At 40.4% G+C, this 17,007-nt stretch overlaps 1 protein-coding gene across 2 annotated transcripts in view; it reads right to left on the bottom strand.

Annotated features, from left to right (window-relative positions):
* Positions 1–14,212, bottom strand: part of LOC137031523 (GTPase IMAP family member 8) — a 28,568-nt gene extending 14,356 nt beyond the window's left edge. The window contains exons 1-3 of one of the 2 annotated variants that reach the window (XM_067402530.1): positions 14,162–14,212; positions 9,926–10,876; positions 6,627–9,841 (exon numbers count right to left, since the gene is read on the bottom strand). In XM_067402530.1, the coding sequence (XP_067258631.1) occupies positions 8,874–9,841; positions 9,926–10,876; positions 14,162–14,180 (1,938 nt within the window). In that variant the 5' untranslated portion in view covers positions 14,181–14,212 and the 3' untranslated portion in view covers positions 6,627–8,873. The remainder of the gene's footprint in view (positions 1–6,626; positions 9,842–9,925; positions 10,877–14,161) is intronic. The other variant, XM_067402531.1, reaches the window with a different exon arrangement.
* Between the last annotated feature and the right edge of the window lie 2,795 nt (positions 14,213–17,007).

Below are 17,007 nucleotides of genomic sequence, written 5' to 3'. Positions count from 1 at the left end.
ACTCCCATTCGGGAGGAAGAATAATAATAATAAAAGGGAAAACGTACAATTACAATAGGGGCTAGGCCCCTAATAAAGCATATGTTTGCTGTTTAAGGAGGAGCACTAATGAGACTTACCTGACTCTCTCCAGCTGAAAAAATGTAAGGCTCATGAAATCCCCTGTTTCAGCAGCAGTCGATTCTCATCAGTTTTGAAAAATGCTTCAGAGTAGTGGGCGTGGTTAAGAGGGGAGACTGACAGCACACACAGCAACGGCTTTGACAGTTTTATTTTGCTCTCATTAAAAGCATCAAAGCTATTTACCATTACATGCAACACAATATACACACATGGTATTTGCTATATTTAATGAACAAATAAATGCACAGCCATTCATATTTTGTTCTCTGCATCTTTGATAACTTTTGAGACTTATTTTGTAGCGTTTTTTGATCAGTCAAAGAGCCATAAAGACCGGTTACACACATTGTGGATGAATCGTGTTTGTGTCAGAGACAGATATTGAAGAGAACTTGATCTGGCCCACATGCTGCAATGAATTATGGTCCTTATGTGGGCCGTTTCTGTTTGCCAGATCTGAGCCACAAGCTGGCCACAGCAATGCCACATGTCATCCAAGAGCAAAGAAATAAACCAGAACTGGACCTTATCTGAGCCACAAAATCTTTAAAATATTTAATATAAAGTCATCTGAGCCTTAATAAGTCTGTTTAAAAGCAGAATCTCTGAAGGAAAGAAGAGAACAGAAAAACAGACGAGCAGAAACACAAGAACTACAACTGACTTCAGCCACAGCCTTAGATGAAATCAACTGAAGATGAAAGACATTAAATCTATGAAGGTCTGATTAAACAACTCCACAAACAGCATTACCAGCTTCACGTATTACTAACCAGATTGACTTTATTTATGTTAGACATCTACAAAAGTTGTTATTGAGAATTAAGGGGTTTAAAGGTGCTAAAGAGGATGTTTTGTTTTATACATTTTTGCAATATTACTTGAAACTGTCTTTACTAACTGATAAAAGACTATTTATTAGGTGCACTGAAAGGAATATTATTACGCGATCATCGCGTAAACGATTGGCCCTCTGGCTTGTCAATCACTGACGTGACGTTCCTTGTGCGAGACATGCGTGGCTGCGCGCTCCAGTAACTTTCCACACTCCACAGGCGCCGCATGCAATGTTTTTGTCAGGAGACAGGAGTAACAACTGCAGATTATGAGTTACCTGCGGTGAGTCCGACATAATGAATCCACTAACGCAACACAGCGAATGCCGGTGGAAAACACTCGTGTTCCAATACGAGTGTTTACGAGTTTTGGGAGGCGTTCCTTCAAAGGAGGGGGGTTGTTCTTACGCATGCGCTCATTTCAAAAACTCAGTAACAGTCTTTGGTTTCTCAGTCGGCACTGACTCCAGCTGCAGTCCACTCTTTGTTAATCTCCCCCACATTTTTGAATGGGTTTTGTTTCACAATCCTCTCCAGGGTGCGGTTATCCCTATTGCTTGTACACTTTTTTCTACCACATCTTTTCCTTCCCTTCGCCTCTCTATAAATGTGCTTGGACACAGAGCTCTGTGAACAGCCAGCCTCTTTCGCAATGACCTTTTGTGTCTTGCCCTCCTTGTGCAAGGTGTCAATGGTCGTCTTTTGGACAACTGTCAAGTCAGCAGTCTTCCCCATGACAGAGATGGGCATAAATACATGGAAATGTATTTAAAATACAAATACAAAATACTGTGTGGAAAAATGTATTTAAATACAAATACAAAATACTGTGTGGGAAAATGTATTTAAATACAAATACAGTATTTTGTATTTTGAAAATACACAAAATACATGTGAAATTGAAGATTCAGTGCAGGTATCCCTATTAGGCTGAAATCTATCTGGGCCTATTCTGAATGCCAAAAAGCATTTAGATGTGTGCGAGTACTTAGAAACTTTCGTTTTAATTTTACATACCTCTTCCCTTCCCTTGCCCTGTAGGAAATAAAAAACTACAACTACAACATTATTTCCTGTCTGCCTGTCCTGTGTTACCGTTCCTGCCTGTCTCCTGTTTGTTGACCCGTTGCTGCCTGTCCTGACCATTGCCTGCACCCTGACTACGATTCTGCCTGTTCCTTGTTGTTCCCGTTTACTCCCGTTTGACCCTGCCTGTATGACTACGCTCACTGTAAATAAAGCTTTGCATTTGGATCCCTACCTGAGTCCCGCCTACGTTACAGAAGACCTAGCCATCCTCAGATCCAGCAGCTTGGTGAGTGTTCCAGTCTCAGCTATCATGAATCCGTCTGCTCAATTAATGTGTCTCCGTCAAGGAGAGAGAACCATTGAGGAGTATGTCATGGACTTTATAGAACTGGCACCGTTAACTTGTTTTAATGAGGTGTGCCTCATGATATTCTTCCGCGGTGGACTATCTGACCTGCTCAGTTCCGTCATGCCATTGCATCAGCCTGAGGGGTCGTTGGAGCAATATATTGTCCTCGCATTGCAGCTGAGTGGCTCTAGTTTTACCGTGGGTGTCGCGGAGGAACATGACACCACGTTGCATCACATAATGGCTGCCGCTAAAGAGGACATTCACAAGATGGCGTCTACGACAACAACAACGCCAGTTCATACCCCCGCTGATCGCCCAGAGTCAAGTCACGTCTTCGCTGATCACCTAGAGCAACGTCACGCCTTCGTTGATCGCCCAGAGCAATGTCACGTCGCCGCTGATCGCCCAGAGCACCGTCTTCCCTTCGCAGATCGCCCAGAGCAACGTTACGCCTTCGCTGATCGCCCAGAGCAATGTCACGTCGCCACTGATCGCCCAGAGCCACGTCACGTCTCTAGATCAGTCAGAGAACGGCAAGGATTACGTTCCAGTGTGGTTGACCCACCGCTGATTTCAGCACGGGCGGCTGGTATTCCCAAGCATACACCAGCCGTCTCATTCTCAAACCCGGCGGCCGCTTCGCTCTCAAGCCAGCCGGCCGCTTCGCACTCAAGCCCGCCGGCCGCTTCGCTCTCAAGCCCGCCGGCCGCTTCGCTCTCAAGCCAGTCTGCCGCTTCGCTCTCAAGCCAGTCTGCCGCTTCGCTCTCAAGCCAGTCTGCCGCTTCGCTCTCAAGCTCGCCGGTTGCTACGCTCTCAAGCTCGCCGGTTGCTACGCTCTCAAGCTCGCCGGTTGCAACGCTCTCAAGCTCGCCTGTTGCAACGCTCTCAAGCTCGCCTGTTGCAACGCACTCAAGCGCCCTGGACGCGATGGACAAAATGGCTGCTTTGCCAGTGCCCACGGGCAAGATGGCCGCCCCTTCGGTGTCTGTGGACGTAGGGGTCGTTCCAGCCGTTGAGTTGGCTGCAGCCAGTGAGTCCGCTCCAGAGCCCACTCTCCTTGTTAGTCCTGCCATGGCCAAGAGGGCTGTTTTCACTTTTTATGTTCTGGCTGTCCTACGTGCGTGGAGGATGCACTCGAGCGCAATTGACTTTGAAACTGTATGCCAGCCCGAGCTCGCTGCCGTCCCAGAGCAGTACGAGCCCGCTGCCGTCCCAGAGCTGCCCGCTCTCTCTGATACAGACACGGAGGTCGTCACCGAGCTGCCCGCTCTCCCTAATACGTCTGCCCTGCTGCCGGCGCCACCCGAACTCCTTGCCCACGAGCCCGTTACGGACCCCGCTGAAATCCCCAAGAACTTTTTGGGGGGGGGCAGTATACCTGAGGGTGGGGAGCTTGTGGGTGGGGACCTTGCCTGGACACTGCCATTTTCAGACTTTGAACTACTAGGGCCATTTATGGACTCATTGTTGCGGCTGCCCAAGCCGCCTAACCTGCCGTGGCTGCCCAAGCCACCCGACCTGCCGTGGCTGCCCAAGCCACCTGACCTGCCGTGGCTGCCCAAGCCACCCGACCTGCCGTGGCTGCCCAAGCCACCCGACCTGCCGTGGCTGCCCAAGCCGCCTAACCTGCCGTGGCTGCCCAAGCCACCCGACCTGCCGTGGCTGCCCAGGCCATCTGACCCGCCGTGGCTGCCCGAGGCTCCTGACCCGCCATGGCCGCCCGTGGCAACTGACCCGCCGTGGCCGCCCGTGGCACCTGACCCGCCGAGGCCGCCGGCCCACTATGGCTGCCTGAGTTCCTGGACCTGCCCTGGAGACCTCCGTACCCACCTGCACATCCAGTATCTCCTGCCTGTAGGTCTCCAGGGCACCCACCCCCCTCCCCAGTTGTGCCATCTACGGCGCGAGGACGCGCCTTCCGGGAGGGGGACATTCTGTCATGAATCCTGTCAAGTTCCGGACTACAGTTCCCATCATCCTCTTTGCCAGTCATCATCAGTCACATGCACACACTCCTGTCCAATCGCCAGTTGCCACATACACCTGCAGCACATTACATGGACTATAAAACACTCACACACACACCACCTTGTTGCTAGGTCTTGTTTTCCCAAGTGTTGCATTTCCAAGCGTTATTTCCTGTCTGCCTGTCCTGTGTTACCGTTCCTGCCTGTCTCCTGTTTGTTGACCCGTTGCTGCCTGTCCTGACCATTGCCTGCACCCTGACTACGATTCTGCCTGTTCCTTGTTGTTCCCGTTTACTCCCGTTTGACCCTGCCTGTATGACTACGCTCACTGTAAATAAAGCTTTGCATTTGGATCCCTACCTGAGTCCCGCCTACGTTGCAATATGGCATGGTTTCACAATTATCAATATCAGTTTTGATACCACAGCAAAAACTGAATTTCAAACTCTTTTGATGCTTTTTTTTAACGCAAGTAGTATAGTAACTTTTATATTTATTTAATGTAAAGTTTATTTGTTTCTATATACATAATTAGAAAATATAAAGTTTATCTAAAATAATTTTTTTTTTAATTAGAAATCATTTGGCACTTTTTTTGGTGAACAATAAAACTAAAAGTGTAGTGTATATTTCATCATTGTCATCACAAATGCACACAATCACTACACTAAACTGATGGAGACAGACAATGATTAACCTAATTATTTCGTCTCTACATAAACAAACATTTGCATAGATGGGTAAACACAATCACAATTTGGAAATGTGTCCAGTTACATTTTCATAAAGCACCATGTTTGTAAAATTTAAAATGATTACATTTACAAAATGAGCCTGCATAGCAGAAATAATGAATAAAGTAATGGTCGGTGTTTAATACAATCGTTAATTGAAATAAAATAATTAATGAATTAAAAAACATATATAACACAGTATTGTTCAATTTAGTTTTATACATATGTTATCATATTAATATGTTTTGTTCTAATGTCTCAAGTCACAAGTTCAAGTTTACTGGGTTTAACTTGATTATTTGGGTAGGGTTTAAGAAGTGTACTAAAAAACTTTTTCACATGTGTCGTCAAAATGACCTACAACCTAATCAGTTTACATGTGAAGAAATACATTTATTCACAAACTTCTCACAAGATGAGTGTTTGACATAGTATAAGAGGTGTTTGACAAATTATTCGGCAAACTACTTCCTCTCATTGCTGCTTTTTGGTGGTTTGGAGAACAATTACTCAGAGTCGCCCTCTGTCGTTTTTCACAGAATTATACAATGGAGAGCACGTCAAGCATAAAAGCCTAACTGTGTGTTCACACCGCCGGCGGCGAGAGCGTCAAAGTGATGCTAGTCATTCATTTTCAATGAGAGCCGGCGGCGAGCTCCGGCGAGAGCGGCGCGGTGCGTCTTGGACGGTGAGAGCGTCGAGGAGAGTTGAAATCAGGTTAACTTTATGGTAATGAGCTATGACGCTGTTCGGAGGCAACCAATTGGAATGTAGAGGTCCTCGCTTGAGAGGCTTCCGATTGGTTGACGCGACTTGTCATTTACTTTGACCCTCCCGTCGGCGGCGGTTTGAACGAACAGTACAGCGTTGTTGGCAGGGCGGTTGGCGTGTCTGGTCTGAACCTGGTCTGAACTAGTTGATGCATGAAAACAACACCCTGATAAAGAGGTTGACTGTCTCAAAGTATTTTGAGTATTTTGAAAATACAAAAATACTCATCTTAAATGTATTTAAATACAAATTACATTTGATTTTTTCCAAAGGCTTTAAAATACAAAATACAAAATAGTATTTTGTATTTCAAATACATGTATCTGAAATACTGCCCATCCCTGCCCCATGATTGTGTAGCCTACAGAACTAGACTGAGAGACCATTTAAAGGCCTTTTGAGTTAATTAGCTGATTAGAGTGTGGCACCAGGTGTCTTCAATATTGAACCTTTTCACAATATTCTAATTTTCTGAGATCCTGAATTTGGGATTTTCCTTAGTTGTCAGTTATAATCATCAAAATTAAAAGAAATAAACATTTGAAATATATCAGTCTGTGTGTAATGAATAAATTACAAGTTTCACTTTTTTGAATGAAATTAGTGAAATAAATCAACTTTTTGATGATATTCTAATTATATGACCAGCACCTGTACATGAAGTTCGAAGCTTCAAACGTCATCAATCACGTGGTATTGTCATTTCATATTGTCAAGCATCTGTACAGTGTGTGATACAATAGTGCTTTGAAAACTGCGTCGGAGCATCGGAGCCCCGGTATCAACTGTCCCATCACTACCTGAGTTGCCTTACCTGAAATCAACAAATCCAGTCCTCTGTCATCTGCCTTCAGTCATTTTCCATCCTGTTCACCAGCCACCATTTCCCAAGCTGCATCTGCAAAGGAAAGATATCAGATTACTACTCAGCTAAGTCTTCATCTGATTTTAACTTTCTGGTCTGTTTAAACTTTCTCACCTGTCTGTCCTCTTCTGTTGTGTGACAATCCCTTTATATTTGTGAAAAAAATATCTTGCAATTGACCATGCTTGAGTAACACACAACATTCAGCATGCAAAATGGCAACAATAACATTGTATTTATTATTTATTGTAACAATTTTATTTGGGTTTTTTTGTGCTACTACTGACATAAGACAAAATTGGCAAAAAAAAAAAAAAAAAACGTGACAAAGCAATTGCATAATGTATTCATGCCACAATGACAGTCACTCTGGGAGTCAGTAATTCTGAGTAGCTGTAGTCTTTTTGAATTGTTCTGCTGATAAAACACTAAAAATATGTTTCCAAGAACCTCAGTAGATATAGTCAGTAACACCTTCCTTCATTAATGAATAACTACCCAGGACCAATTGAGTAATGCATTATTAACACTCTAGTAACTACTATTAACTAACAAGGAACTCTGAATAGTAACTACTAGAGAGTTAATAATGCATTACTCATTTGTTCCTGTGTAGTTCAGTAGATCAGTATTCTAAAGTGTTACCCCAGAAACAAACAGCACAGTATATGATTCAATTCTCTGCATTATTAGCTTAAGTATTAGCTGTAGTCTATGAGTGTCATAATTGGTTGTTTCAGACTAACCTTTACATTGATATTGCTGATGCCATTATGCAAGTTTGTTTTTGTCATTCAAAGTCTCTCCATCTGTCTCTGTGAACCTGAACAACAGAACTAGAAGTGTCTAAACTAACTCATAATATGAGAAAACTACAGTCAAGGCCGCCCATGGGCTGCATTTTTTAGTGGTATTGATGCTTTCGTACAATACATGCTGTATGCAGAATCGACTCAATGGAAATCACTTTGAACACATTACAATACTCAAAATATAATGAATAAATAATACATTATTTTAAGTCTAAAGTCTTACGCAATCACTTGTAGTTTGGTACCGAAGCACAAGTGATTGCGTAAGACTTTATTGTGCACTATATTGAGTAAACACTGTCATACTGAAACATGATACAATTCTGTTTTTATTTTCTTGTTTATACCATTTATACTAGTTTTTATAAACCCTCTGAAGATTGTTAGGTTGTAAATTCAACTTTTCATTATGTCGTCAATCTACACCCATTACTGTTAATGCTGAGTCTAAATGCCGCTCATAATGAATGAGAATGAAATGACAAGATGCAGGAACTGTATTAAATGTGTCTGGATATGTTCAGTACAAACAATTCTAGGATAGCACATGCATTTGATTTCTGGTGGGTAATCCGAATTTTTGATAATTCAAATCTAGCTGACTAGTTAAAGGGTTAGTTCATCCAAAAATGAAATTTTGAAAGGTTGAACCACTGTAGTCACAATGACTATGTTAACAATGTTTTCACTATCTTTCTGGACCTCGAATGACGTTGCTGTCTATGCATGGCACAGGTACACTCTGATTTAATCAAAAAATATCTTAATTTGTGTTCTGAAGATGAACAAAATACACGGGGCAACTTTTTTGAGCAATGTTGCCAGGCAATGTCGCCGAGCGATGATGCTTGGGCACTTTCCCATTGAGAATGGGGAAACAAATCTCAATCTAAAGTATCCAGATAGAAAATCATCGCTCTGCAACATTGCCCGGCAACATTTCTCAAAAAGTTGCCCCATGTATCATCACCTTTACAGGTGTGGAATGACATGAGGGTGAGAAATTAATGACATAAATTTCATTTTTGGGTGAACTAACCCTTTAATAAGTCATGGCTTTTTTTTTTTTTTTTTTTTTTGAGTCACGACTCAAACAGTTTGCACTTCTAAATTTGTTTTGACAGTTCTGGATTATAAAAATGGCACTACCAGAAGGCTTAAGGAAAAGACATGTGCACTGATGTACTTTAACCAGGGCTTAGATTAAGGATTAGAGCATTTAAGTGGCTTTTACTGGTGTGCATCTTGAGACAAAACAATGGCACTGGCATATTTTAAGATATCTAAGTGCAAGTTATAACAGATCAAACATGCATTTTAATCTGGGTCTAGACTTAATCCATGTCAGCGAATCCGGGGTATGATTTCTCGCTCTTCCCTCCCATTAATGCCGCAGAACAGAGGTCAGTGCAGCATTTCCAGCAGCTACTGCTCCTGCCATTAAAGCTTCAGACAGTGTCTCTCCTTTAGCAGCAGAGGCCAGTGCTGCACGTCCAGCTGCTGCTGCTCCTGAGATTAAAGCTGGACTTAGTCCCCCTCCAGCGACTCCGGCACACACTGCCACACCTGCCACACCTGCTCCCACTAAGGCCACACCTTTAGCCTTATACAACAGCCTCATTCTTTCATCCTGCCTTATCTTTTCTTCTTCTTCTAACTCCTTTCTTTCGTCTTCCTCTCTCTGCCTCCTCTCTTCTTCCTCTATTTTCCTCTGAGCTTCCTTGTACATCTCATTTGTGTAATGCTCTCCTCCGTTCTCCTCCACCATTCGGTCAATCTTCTCCAGAAGTTCACTGACCTGTGATCGATTTTCTTCATTTTTGTTATTGAAAACATGATAACCGCCTTTACACTCACTAACTAGCACACTAAGCTGGATGTTTTTTGTCAGAAATTCCTTTATAGGTTTATCTAACTGATCTCCTCTAGTGAACAGAACGATGGTGTAACGTTCAGCTTTTTCTCCAAAGTTCTCCTGAATCCATTTCATTGTTTGTTTCTGTTCATTTGTGAATCTGTCGTCCAGTCTGATAACCAAAAGAAAGGCATGAGGACCAGGAACAGACATTTCTACACATCTCACTAATTCATCCTTCAGTTCTTCTTTACTCATTTTTGTATCATGAAGTCCTGGAGTGTCGATCACTGAGATGATTTGACCTTTCACCTGTTGCTTATATTGTTGGCAGTTCTCAGTCACAGACTGAGCAGATTGTTCTTCTTTAAATGCTTTTCTTCCCAGGATGGTGTTTCCTGTTGCGCTCTTTCCAGCTCCAGTTTTACCCACCATCACGATCCTGAGATCTGTGCACTCTGCAGGTTTAATGTGTGTGTTCAGTGTGGACTGTGACACTGAGTATTAGACGAATAAGAAAATAAGTTTAATTAAATTTTTAAGAATGATATTTGGGAAAAGTTTAATAAGACTGTTCTCACCTGCTTGGGATGGAGGTTGTTGTATTGACACTGTATGTTGCTCCTTCTGGTCCCATTTTCTGCTGGTTTTCCAGTATTTTTCCGGTTTCTGGACTGTATTTGTTTCTCCCATATTTTCAAAAGAATTTCTCAGTGATTGCTTTACTGCCTCCTCTTCATCATTCTTGTTTTCTCGTGAAACTCTGGAGCATCTCTCTTCATATAAATCAGTTCTCTGAATTTGTGTCACATGAGAAATAAAATCTCTCTTTTCAGTCACATTTGTTGTGCTTTGAATCGCCTCCTGCACTATTTTTATCTGCTCTTGTTTTGTCTCTTGCACTTTTGTTTCTTTCTCTTGATTTATCTTCTCTTTTCTGCATTTTATTGGAGATCTCAAGTAAATGGAAATGTCATAATGCTGGCCTTCATTCTGATTGATGATTTCATCAATCTTCTCCAGAAGCTTTGTGATGTGAGTTGGAATAATGTCATGTTTACTGTTGATTGCATGATATTTACTGCAGTGACTGATGAGGTTCTGAAACTTTCTACTATCCATAAAGTGCCTCCATTTTCTATTTGTTATTTTTTCTCTTCCAATAAACAGCGCCATGGTGAACTTCAAAGCTTGTGCTCCAAAGTTCTCCTGGATTTGCTCCACAATGTTCCTCTGCTCCTCCTCAAAGTTCTCCAGGTTGATGACGAGCAGGAACACGTGAGGACCAGGATAACAGAGGTACATACTCTTCATTATTTCATTCTTCATCTCTTCATCATTCAGGTGAGTGTTGAAGAATCCTGGAGTGTCGATGATGGAGATGTTTCTGTCTTCTACTCTTCCTCTCTGTTTCTCACTCTCTCTGGTTCTGCTCTCTTTAAACACCTCTCGTCCCAGTATTGCATTTCCTGTTGAACTCTTTCCGGTACCAAAGACTCCCAGCAGTACAATCCTCAGATGCTGTAAATCACCTGTCAAACAGTTTGTGTCATTAGCTGGAGCTTTTTTTTTTGCTATTTCACCAGACCCATTTATTCACTCATGTGCTGAGATGTTACTTTTGTGACTTTTTTGTACAAAATGCATTTTCACTACCTGTTGAGCACAGTATGTCATTAAAGGGTTAGTTCACCCAAAAATGAAAATCATGTCATTAATGACTCACCCTCATGTCGTTCCAAACCCGTAAGACCTTCTTTCATCTTCGGGAACACAGTTTAAGATATTTCAGATTTAGTCCGATAGCTTTCTGTCCCTCCATTGAAAATGTGTGTATGGTAGACTGTCCATGTCCAGAAAGGTAATAAAAACATCATCAAAGTAGTCCATGTGACATCAGTGGGTTAGTTAGAAGTTTTTGAAGCATCGAAAACACATTTTGGTCCAAAAATAACAAAAACTACGAATTTATTCAGCATTGTCTTCTCTTCCGGGTCTGTTGTCAATCCGCGTTCTCAACTCTCTTCTTCTTTCCTGTTTTACGGCAGTTGGCATCCAGCTTATTGGTGCATTACCGCCCCCTTCTGCTCCGGAGTGTGGACTACGCTGCTGATGTAAGACGCTGCTGACGTGTTATCCGGTGCGTCCGAGCTTCGTTTACAGTCTGAGGGAGACGCACGCTGTGTTCAAGCTATTCTACATTGTTTGTATTTGGGTATTGCTATATTTTTTTAAATGGTGCGTAAGTGTGCATGTCGTGGATGTCCTAATCGCCAAAAACAACCACGGCGACGTAAAAGTGCATTACCAACGCCGACAGATGAAAGGATTCAATGGAATCAATTCAATGGAATCATTTCAATGGAAAGGATTCCGGAAGAGAATACAATGCTGAATAAAGTCGTAGTTTTTGTTATTTTTGGACCAAAAATGTATGTTTGATGCTTCAAAATCTTCTAACTAACACACTGATGTCACATGGACTACTTTGATGATGTTTTTATTACCTTTCTGGACATGGACAGTATACCGTACATACATTTTCAATGGAGGGACAGAAAGCTCTCGGACTAAATCTAAAATATCTTAAACTGTGTTCCGAAGATGAACGGAGGTCTTACGGGTTTGGAACAACATGAGGGTGATTCATTAATGACATGATTTTAATTTTTGGGTGAACTAACCCTTTAAGGTACAACGGTGCTAAAGACACCTTTGATTTTATTTTCCTCTAAAGCACTAAATTGCACAAAAACTTGATTGCACAAAAAACCTGCAGCATGCATTTTCCAAAACTTTTCGTGAGATGCACATGGAAAATCATCTGATCTTCGACGTAATCGTGGGCAGCAGTGCAGTTGATTCTGTGCTAATTTGATAATATTTTAGTAATTTTAAAAATAAGTTTATAAAAAATGTTGTACAATTAAGTAGCAAATGAGAATTGCTTAAATTATTGAATATATTTTGAGACAAAAGTCTCAAAAACAGAAGAATATGTAAAAGTATGGTATTTGGGGTAAAAAGTGCCCCTGCTGCTGGGGCAAAAGACACAATAATTCAATTCAATTCACATTTATTTGTATAGTGCTTTTCACGATACATATCGTTTCAAAGCAGCTTTACAGAGAATGCATGTCAACATTTAAAGAATGCGGTTAGCAAATAATGTAATAATTTAGGCAATAATTAACATGATAATAAACAGCTGCTGACTTTTCTATTTGTTGACATGACATGGGGTGTCCAACTTAGAGATAATACCTATATTTATAATGAAACAATCATATCACAGGTATAGTAAAATATAATTTTTTGTAAATCTATTATGAGATCTCCAATGCTTTCAGAATCTTTACTTTCAACAGTTGATCATTAAAATAGACATGTTGATTTGCTTTATCAACACAGAAAAGTTTTCAGAAAATACCTGCAATTGCTGATAAAGAAGCAATACAACAAAAGTTAAGGGTCAAACAAACACTGATCTCCATGGTGGTGACAAACAAAACATCAACATCTAAACTTCTGTTAATTCTCAGTAAGAGCTTCTGTAGACGTGTGACAGAAATAAAGTCAGTCTGGTTAGTAATAAGTGAAGCTGGTAATGCTGTTTGTGGAGTTGTTTAATCAGATCTTCAGAGATTTAATGTCTTTTATCTTGAGTTCATCTAAGACTGTGGCTGAAGAAAGTTGTAGTTTGTGTTCTTATTTCTCTTTCTTTCAGTGCTTGTTCACAAAATTTACATCAAATGTTTCTCTAACCTCAAGAAAACTGGATGTTTTTTACATTCTCAGAACCAACACTGGAGAATTTGGAGAATGTTCCTATAACAAAATTCTGTTAGCTGTGTAGGAGCGCCACATCTGAAAGATCATGATTACACAGTGGAAAGTTCATTAGCGTTTTTCTTTATTCTCTATAATAGATGAGCAGCCAACACTTACATGCCTCACTGTCAGTTCTAAGTAAACTTAATAATGGATGATTATGTTTTAGCTATTCAAGTTATTTAACATTGTGAGAACTGACGTATGAATGCAAACATTGTGAATGACAGTAAAACAAATATTTGAGCAACAGGCTGTGCCACATTCCTTTTAAGAATGGCGATTCCATCTTGACACAGAAGACGGATGACAAACCCTCACCATTGTTTTGGTAACATCATACTGTATTTTAATCATCAAACTCTGTACTTGTATACAAATATAGTTTATAAAATGAATTAATAGAACTGAATGTAGTAGAACTTTAAGGTTGTAACATGGCCACTAAATACTAATGAAGATTATATTCACTATTTGCTTTCTGATTTACTGTTTATTGCCACAACAAAAAGCACAGTACACTCTAAAAAATGCTGGGTTGTTTCAACCCAAGTTTGGGTCAAAAATGGACAAACCCAACCATTCGGTTAAATTTTTAAATGCATTTTTTTAACCCAACGGTTGGGTTTGTCCATATTTGACCCAAATTTGGGTTGAAACAACCCAGCATTTTTTAGAGTGTATACAATTAATTTCTCAGTATGGTATTAAACTACCTGTATGTGTATGAAAAGATATGACTGCACACTCAACTTGCAAACAGTTTATTTACCAACGTTTCGCCAAAAAGCCTTTGTCACCTTGATAAAGGCTTTTTGCTGAGAGGTTGGTAAATAAACTATTTGCAAGTTGAGTGTGCAGTCATATCTTGTCATACACATCTGGACCTATCCCTCCTGACTGGCACCTCAGACGGCAGTGCGTTTGTTTCTTCTTCTAAAAATTAAACTACCTGTAACACATTAAGTTATTTAATTTAGACTGACCTTTATATGCTGATGCCATTATGCGTCTTGCAGTATGTTTTTGTCGTTCAAAGTCCCTTTGTTATTGTCTGTGTGAACCTGACCCAGGAAGTGTCTTTACACTGCCTCATACTGTAAAAAAAATCTGGCAGTCACCCATTGGCTGCATTTTGACACCTGAAAGCAAACAACATGCAGAACTACTGTATGTTTTGGGCCAAGACCTGCCAATGTTTACTTGAGAGTTAATTTAGTTTTAAAGGTCATGTATCAGACCAAAGGTGGAATATGTGTGCCTCCTGAAAACAGATAGAAATACACATACAAATGTAGGGAAAATGAGCCAAATCTATTAAAATATTTAAAGAAACAAAATCAGTGCAATGTTAAAATACTAAACTGTAAAATAAATGATAATAAACCTTTAGAGATTAGATGTATTTTTCTTCTTTGAAAATAATAAAGACTTAACTTTCTATTTATTTACTTGAGCACTATCTTTATTCTTCCAAATCTACTCTTTAATGTCTCTTGATCAGTATTTTATGTTTATAATGTTTCAAAATAAAATAACATAAAAATGGCTGATGTTTGCATGTTTCATAGGAAAAAATCTTATTGTTTCTGTGAAGTTTGTCATTTGGATTTCTACATCTTCTGTGGCCTTCTTTCTCTGATCACATGACTTTGCTAATCAAATGAGCCATTTTCCTCTGTTCAGATAAAGCAGGACGTGCACAAACAAGCAAGTCTTGTTTTTTCACTTTTAGAAGTCCTGGTGGATTCAGCGATTAATTGATTTCTTGAAGCTCAACAGACTTTGATCTTCAGTATTTTTTACTTTTAAAGTGCGCATCAGTCATCATGCATTGATAAAGAGGAATACAGACAGAAAAAAATAACAGCACTGTACGAGAATGAGTTGATGATTTTAGATTAAAATTTCCTGATAATTTACTCACCCCAAATCATACGATTTTTTGTCTTTCTTTCTTCAGTCGAAAAGAGATTAAGGTTTTTGAGGAAAATTCCTGGATTTTTCTCCATATAATGGACCAATGGGTTGAAGGTCCAAATGTCAGTTTCAGTGCCGTTTCTAAAAAGAGCTCTACATGATCCCAGATGAGAAATAAGGCTGTCTAGCGAATTGTAAGGAATTGCCTAGCGGAAGAAAATCATATATTGTCTAGAATACGCCATGTGTGACATAGGCGGAAGTACCGCAGTAGGGCGAAAAACTCAAAATCGTCCAACATCGTTGTTTTACCTTTTTTTGTAAAGGGCGTTTGACTTAGTTTTTGTACGTTCGCTTTGTAAAAACTGAATCGGTCCTTCTGCCTACGTCACGCGTGACCTTTCCAATGTGATTACGTAATGCGTGGAGCATCACAGAGCAGTGCAAGATGACCATTTGTGGTTTAAAAGTATATACATTTTTATTTTATTTTAAAAAATGGCCAATTGTTTCGCTAGATAAGACTCTTATTCCTCGTCTGGGATCGTGTAGAGCTCTTTGAAGCTGCGATGAAACTGACATTTGGACCTTCAACCCGTTGAACCCCAGTGAAGTCCACTATATGGAGAAAAATCCTGGAATGTTTTCCTCAAAAACCTTCATTTCTTTTTGAATGAAGAAAGAAAGAAAGACATGAACATCTTGGAAGGTGAGTAAATTATCAGGAAATTTTAATTCTGAAGTGAAGTCAAGTCAAGTCACCTTTATTTATATAGCGCTTTTTACAATGCAGATTGTGTCAAAGCAGCTTTACATTGATAACTGGTACATAATTTTTGCTGCACAGCAGCTCTTAAAGAATAGTGTCAATGCAGGCAGATCAGAAGCACTGTTGAATAAATGTCAAGAATACTATTGAATATCAAATGTCAAGTGTCCCTAACTAAGCAAGCCAAAGGTGACAGCGGCAAGGAGCCCAAACTCCATCAGGTGACATCAGGTGGCAAACAAGTGGCAAATAGGTGTTAAAATGGAGAAAAAACCTTGGGAGAAACCAGGCTTAGTCGGGGGGCCAGTTCTCCTCTGGCGAACAGTGCTTTGTTACGAATCAGGTTGCAGTCTGATAGGATCGCAACAATCAAAGTATTTATTTCAGTTCCATCCAGTTGAGGATCGTATTCATCACACTGGTATGGACGGTTTGTTGAGGAACTGTGCTACTGGCTGTTGTGTTGATGAGGCCTTCAGGGTTGTGTTTATTTTCTTCTAAAAGTTTTGAAAAATAGGCAGATCTAGCAGTTTTTAAGTCCTTTCTGTACTCAATCATTCTCTCTCTCCATGAAATGCGAAATACTTCTAGTTTTGTTTTCTTCCAGCTGTGCTCCATTTTTATAGCTGCTGTTTTTAGGGCCCGAGTCTGCTCATTGTACCATGGCGTTGGATTAATTTCCTAAACGCAAAGGAGCAACTGAGTCTAATATGCTGGAAAAGACAGAGGCAATAGTTTCTGTTGCAACATCGAGGTCTTCTAAGCTGTCTGGTATGCTAAGGCAATGAAACTGATCAGGAAGATTATTTATAAAGCGATCTTTAGTGGTAGAAGTGTTGTTTCTACCATATTTATGGCAGGGAGGCAGTTTAGCCTCTTTGACTAATCCTTTAAGTTAATTCTTCTTGCTATGATAACAGTCTTGCATCTGCTAGTGAATAGTCTCACATGACTCCATACTGCCACCTACTGATTTGGTGTGAACAGAGAAACATGTTTGTCTATTAGTTGCAATGTGGCCTTCTAATGAATACACAGTATATGTATTTGTGGTGTTTATCTGTTTGCATGACTGTGGCTCTTTCTGTGTGTGTGTGTGTGTGTGTGTGTGGGCACTTGCATAAGTGCATGCCGTATTTATGA

The sequence above is a fragment of the Chanodichthys erythropterus genome, chromosome 12 (assembly GCF_024489055.1).
Source record: "Chanodichthys erythropterus isolate Z2021 chromosome 12, ASM2448905v1, whole genome shotgun sequence".
In the NCBI taxonomy this organism is placed as follows: Eukaryota; Metazoa; Chordata; class Actinopteri; order Cypriniformes; family Xenocyprididae; genus Chanodichthys; species Chanodichthys erythropterus.
Note: the sequence above shows the minus strand (reverse complement) of the source record. Positions and strands in the feature narration are given on the sequence as shown.